Source organism: Rutidosis leptorrhynchoides, chromosome 2 (assembly GCF_046630445.1).
Source record: "Rutidosis leptorrhynchoides isolate AG116_Rl617_1_P2 chromosome 2, CSIRO_AGI_Rlap_v1, whole genome shotgun sequence".
Classification (NCBI taxonomy): domain Eukaryota; kingdom Viridiplantae; phylum Streptophyta; class Magnoliopsida; order Asterales; family Asteraceae; genus Rutidosis; species Rutidosis leptorrhynchoides.
This window is the reverse complement of record NC_092334.1, coordinates 691,777,449-691,780,580: the sequence shown is the minus strand read 5'-3', so window position 1 is coordinate 691,780,580 and position 3,132 is coordinate 691,777,449. Positions and strand designations below refer to the sequence as shown.

At 34.5% G+C, this 3,132-nt stretch overlaps 1 protein-coding gene across 1 annotated transcript; it reads left to right on the top strand.

Annotated features, from left to right (window-relative positions):
- Positions 1-1,807: 1,807 nt before the first annotated feature.
- Positions 1,808-2,461, top strand: LOC139890367 (uncharacterized). The gene has a single exon (XM_071873255.1). The coding sequence runs from the start codon at positions 1,808-1,810 to the stop codon at positions 2,459-2,461; it is 654 nt and encodes a 217-aa protein (XP_071729356.1).
- The last annotated feature ends 671 nt before the right edge of the window (positions 2,462-3,132 follow it).

The window sequence follows — 3,132 nt, the reverse complement described above, 5'->3', positions numbered from 1 at the left end:
GAAATTGGGGTTTCTCCTTTTTCTTAAAACTCTCTGATCTCTCTCTTAATGAAAAATGGATCTGCACTTGGAGTTCAAAATGCCTAGAATGCTTGACCAAGTCAACAAGCATTTTGGGCCTATTTTTGTTGGGCTTGGACCATTACTTTCACATAAATGGAAACAAAATAATAAACCCAACATTTTGGTGAAGATGTTGCTGAACAGATTGTTGATCACTTCAAAAAAATTCTGGGTAATGCTAGTCCTGTTCATCCTTTAGATCCCTTTGATGACATTTTTACCACAGTTCTTAGCCCTGAAGAAGCAAATGACATGGTTATTGATGTTTCCTCTTCTGAGATCAAAAATGCTTTTTTTGACATTGATAGCAATAAAGCATCTGGTCCGGATGGTTTCACAGCAGGTTTCTTTCAAAAAGCTTGGCCTATTATTGGTGATGATGTTTGTTTAGCTGTTAAAGACTTTTTCATCTCTGGAAGATTGTTGGGTGAGGTTAATTCTACTCTATTAGCCCTCATTCCTAAGGTTGATACTCCTAATAAAGTCTCTGAATTTAGACCTATTGCATGCTGCAATGTCTTATACAAAGCTATTAGCAAAATCATTACATCTAGAATAAAAAAAGGGCTAAACAAATTGGTTAGCTTAAACCAAAGTGCTTTCATCCTAGGTAGATCTATTCAGGATAATATTCTTCTTACTCAAGAGTTACTAAGGGGATATGGGAGAGCAAATGGCCCTAAGAGATGTGCAATGAAAATAGACATTCAAAAAGCCTATGATACTGTGGATTGCAATTTTCTGCAGAATATTCTTATTAAATTTGGATTTCATGGAAAAATGGTTCATTGGATCATGACATGCATTTCTTCTGTTACTTTCTCAATTTGTGTCAATGGTGAGATTCATGGCTTCTTTAAAGGTGGTAGAGGCTTAAGACAAGGTGACCCTATGTCCCCATACCTATTTACACTTGTTATGGAAGTCTTGAACCTGATTATGCAGAAGAACATTCTAAAGTCCAAAGAGTTCAAGTTTCATTATGGTTGTAAGCAAATCAAACTTTCTCATCTCTGCTTTGCTGATGATCTCCTTGTGCTTTGTAAAGGTGATGTTAATTCTGTTAAAGTTGTTAAACAAAGTTTGGAGGAGTTTAGCTCTATATCTGGTCTGTTTCCAAATCTTCACATGAGTAATATATTCTTTGGTAGTGTGAAACAGGATGTTAAGAATGACATTCTAAGTATTCTTCCATTTGTTGTTGGTAAGCTTCCTTTGAAATACTTGGGTGTTCGGTGTTCCTCTCCTATCTAAAAGATTGGGTATTGGAGATTGTAAACAACTGGTGGATAAAAATCAAAGAAAAAGTCAACTGTTGAAGAAATAAATGGCTTTCATATGCAGGTAGATTACAGTTGGTTCAATCTGTTTTGGCCTCTATGCAAGTGTATTGGGCTTCAGTCTATTCTTTGCCACAAACTGTTATTAAAGACATTTATTAAAGACATAGAAAAGGTTATGAAGAATTTCTTATGGGTTCAGGCAGAAATGGTAAAAGCAGAGCCAAAGTTGCTTGGAAAATTGTTTGTACTCCTAAAAAGCAAGGTGGCTTGGGGTTAAAGCCTTTAAAAGAATGGAATGAAGTGCTTCTTATGAAATAAGTATGGAAGCTTATTACTTGCAAAGAATCCATTTGGTGGCAATGGGTCAATGTTGTAAAATTAAAAGGTTGCAATTTTTGGGATATCAGTAAGCAAGCTAATGACAGTTGGGGTTGGAGTCAATTGCTCAAAATTAGAGATATATGAAGCCTCATGTGGTTAGAGATGATAGTGGTGGTTATTGGTGGAAGACCAATGCTAGCAAGTTAAAGCCATATTGCACAAGCACTGTATGGAAAGATATGAGGCCAAATGTGCCTAAGATTAATTGGCATCACATGGTTTGGTTTCCTCAAGTCACTCTCAAGCATGCATTTATTATTTGGCTTGCTTTAAAAGGTAGATTATCCACTCAAGATAGGTTGATGCTATGGTATCCTCAAGAGACATTTAAATGTAGCTTATGTGGTCAATGTGAAGATTCACACTCTCATTTGTTCTTTAAATGTGATTTTTCTAGTCAATTATGGGAGAAAACCAAACAGATGCTGGTTTACAAAGGAAGGAGTAATGATCTTCAAAGTATTATTAGTGATTTGATTCAGTACACTTCGATTAAAGATATTAGAAATGTCCTGAACAAAATTGCTATAGCAGCAGCTGTATATTATGTTTGGATGGAGAGAAATAACAGGCTTTTCAAAAATGTGAGAAAATCTGTTGATGCAGTGTATGCTGAATTAAGGAGCTTTATTCGGATGAAGTTATCAAGTTTAAAGGTCAAGAACAATCCTAATGTGCAGATGGTTGCAAGATTAAGTGGTATGCAAATTGTTGGGAATCATCTACAGATGTAAATTGTGTTATTGAGTGTCTTTGTATTGTAATCCTTGTTATGGGTCGTTGGTTGTATGTTCCCAATGTTAGCGCGTCGTGAAAGATGAGACGGCTTGATTTGGGTTGGTTGTATCTCCTAGTGTTTTGGGCTATGGTGGTTGTATTTCTTGTTTCCTATTGTATTTCCTGTTTCTAGGCTTGGGTATATCCAGCCTTGTATTGTTCTTTGCATTTTAATATATTCTCTCTTGCCCTGGAAAAAAAAAAAAAGACACCAATGATCATATTTTTTTTAATCATACCATAAACGTAGTTTTATACTCTAATATCATTATATAGCAAGTCAAAAATAATACGAAAAAGTATATTTTTCTATCGTTTAGTAACACAAAGCATCAAGTACCCTATTACAAATGATTAAAGAAAACAAAAGACAAATAAATATATGATTTCAATATAATATAACATAATATCAAATTACATAGCAAGTTTAAATGGTTAAATTATACAAGAAAAATCAATTACGTTCGACCGGATACATCCATCTATAATTAGCTGGTCCACCAAGTTTGGACTCTAAAATCAAGTGGATAACTTATAAAAAGTCAACACTAAAACTTGAATAACACTAAAAATTGAATTTGGTTTTTAAATCCACGCCTAAGGACTTCTATCAGTAACCACTTGAGTT

Coding starts and splice junctions, on each gene's coding strand:
- LOC139890367 (XM_071873255.1), top strand. CDS start 1,808: ATGAAGCCTCATGTGGTTAGAGATGATAGTGGTGGTTATTGGTGGAAG.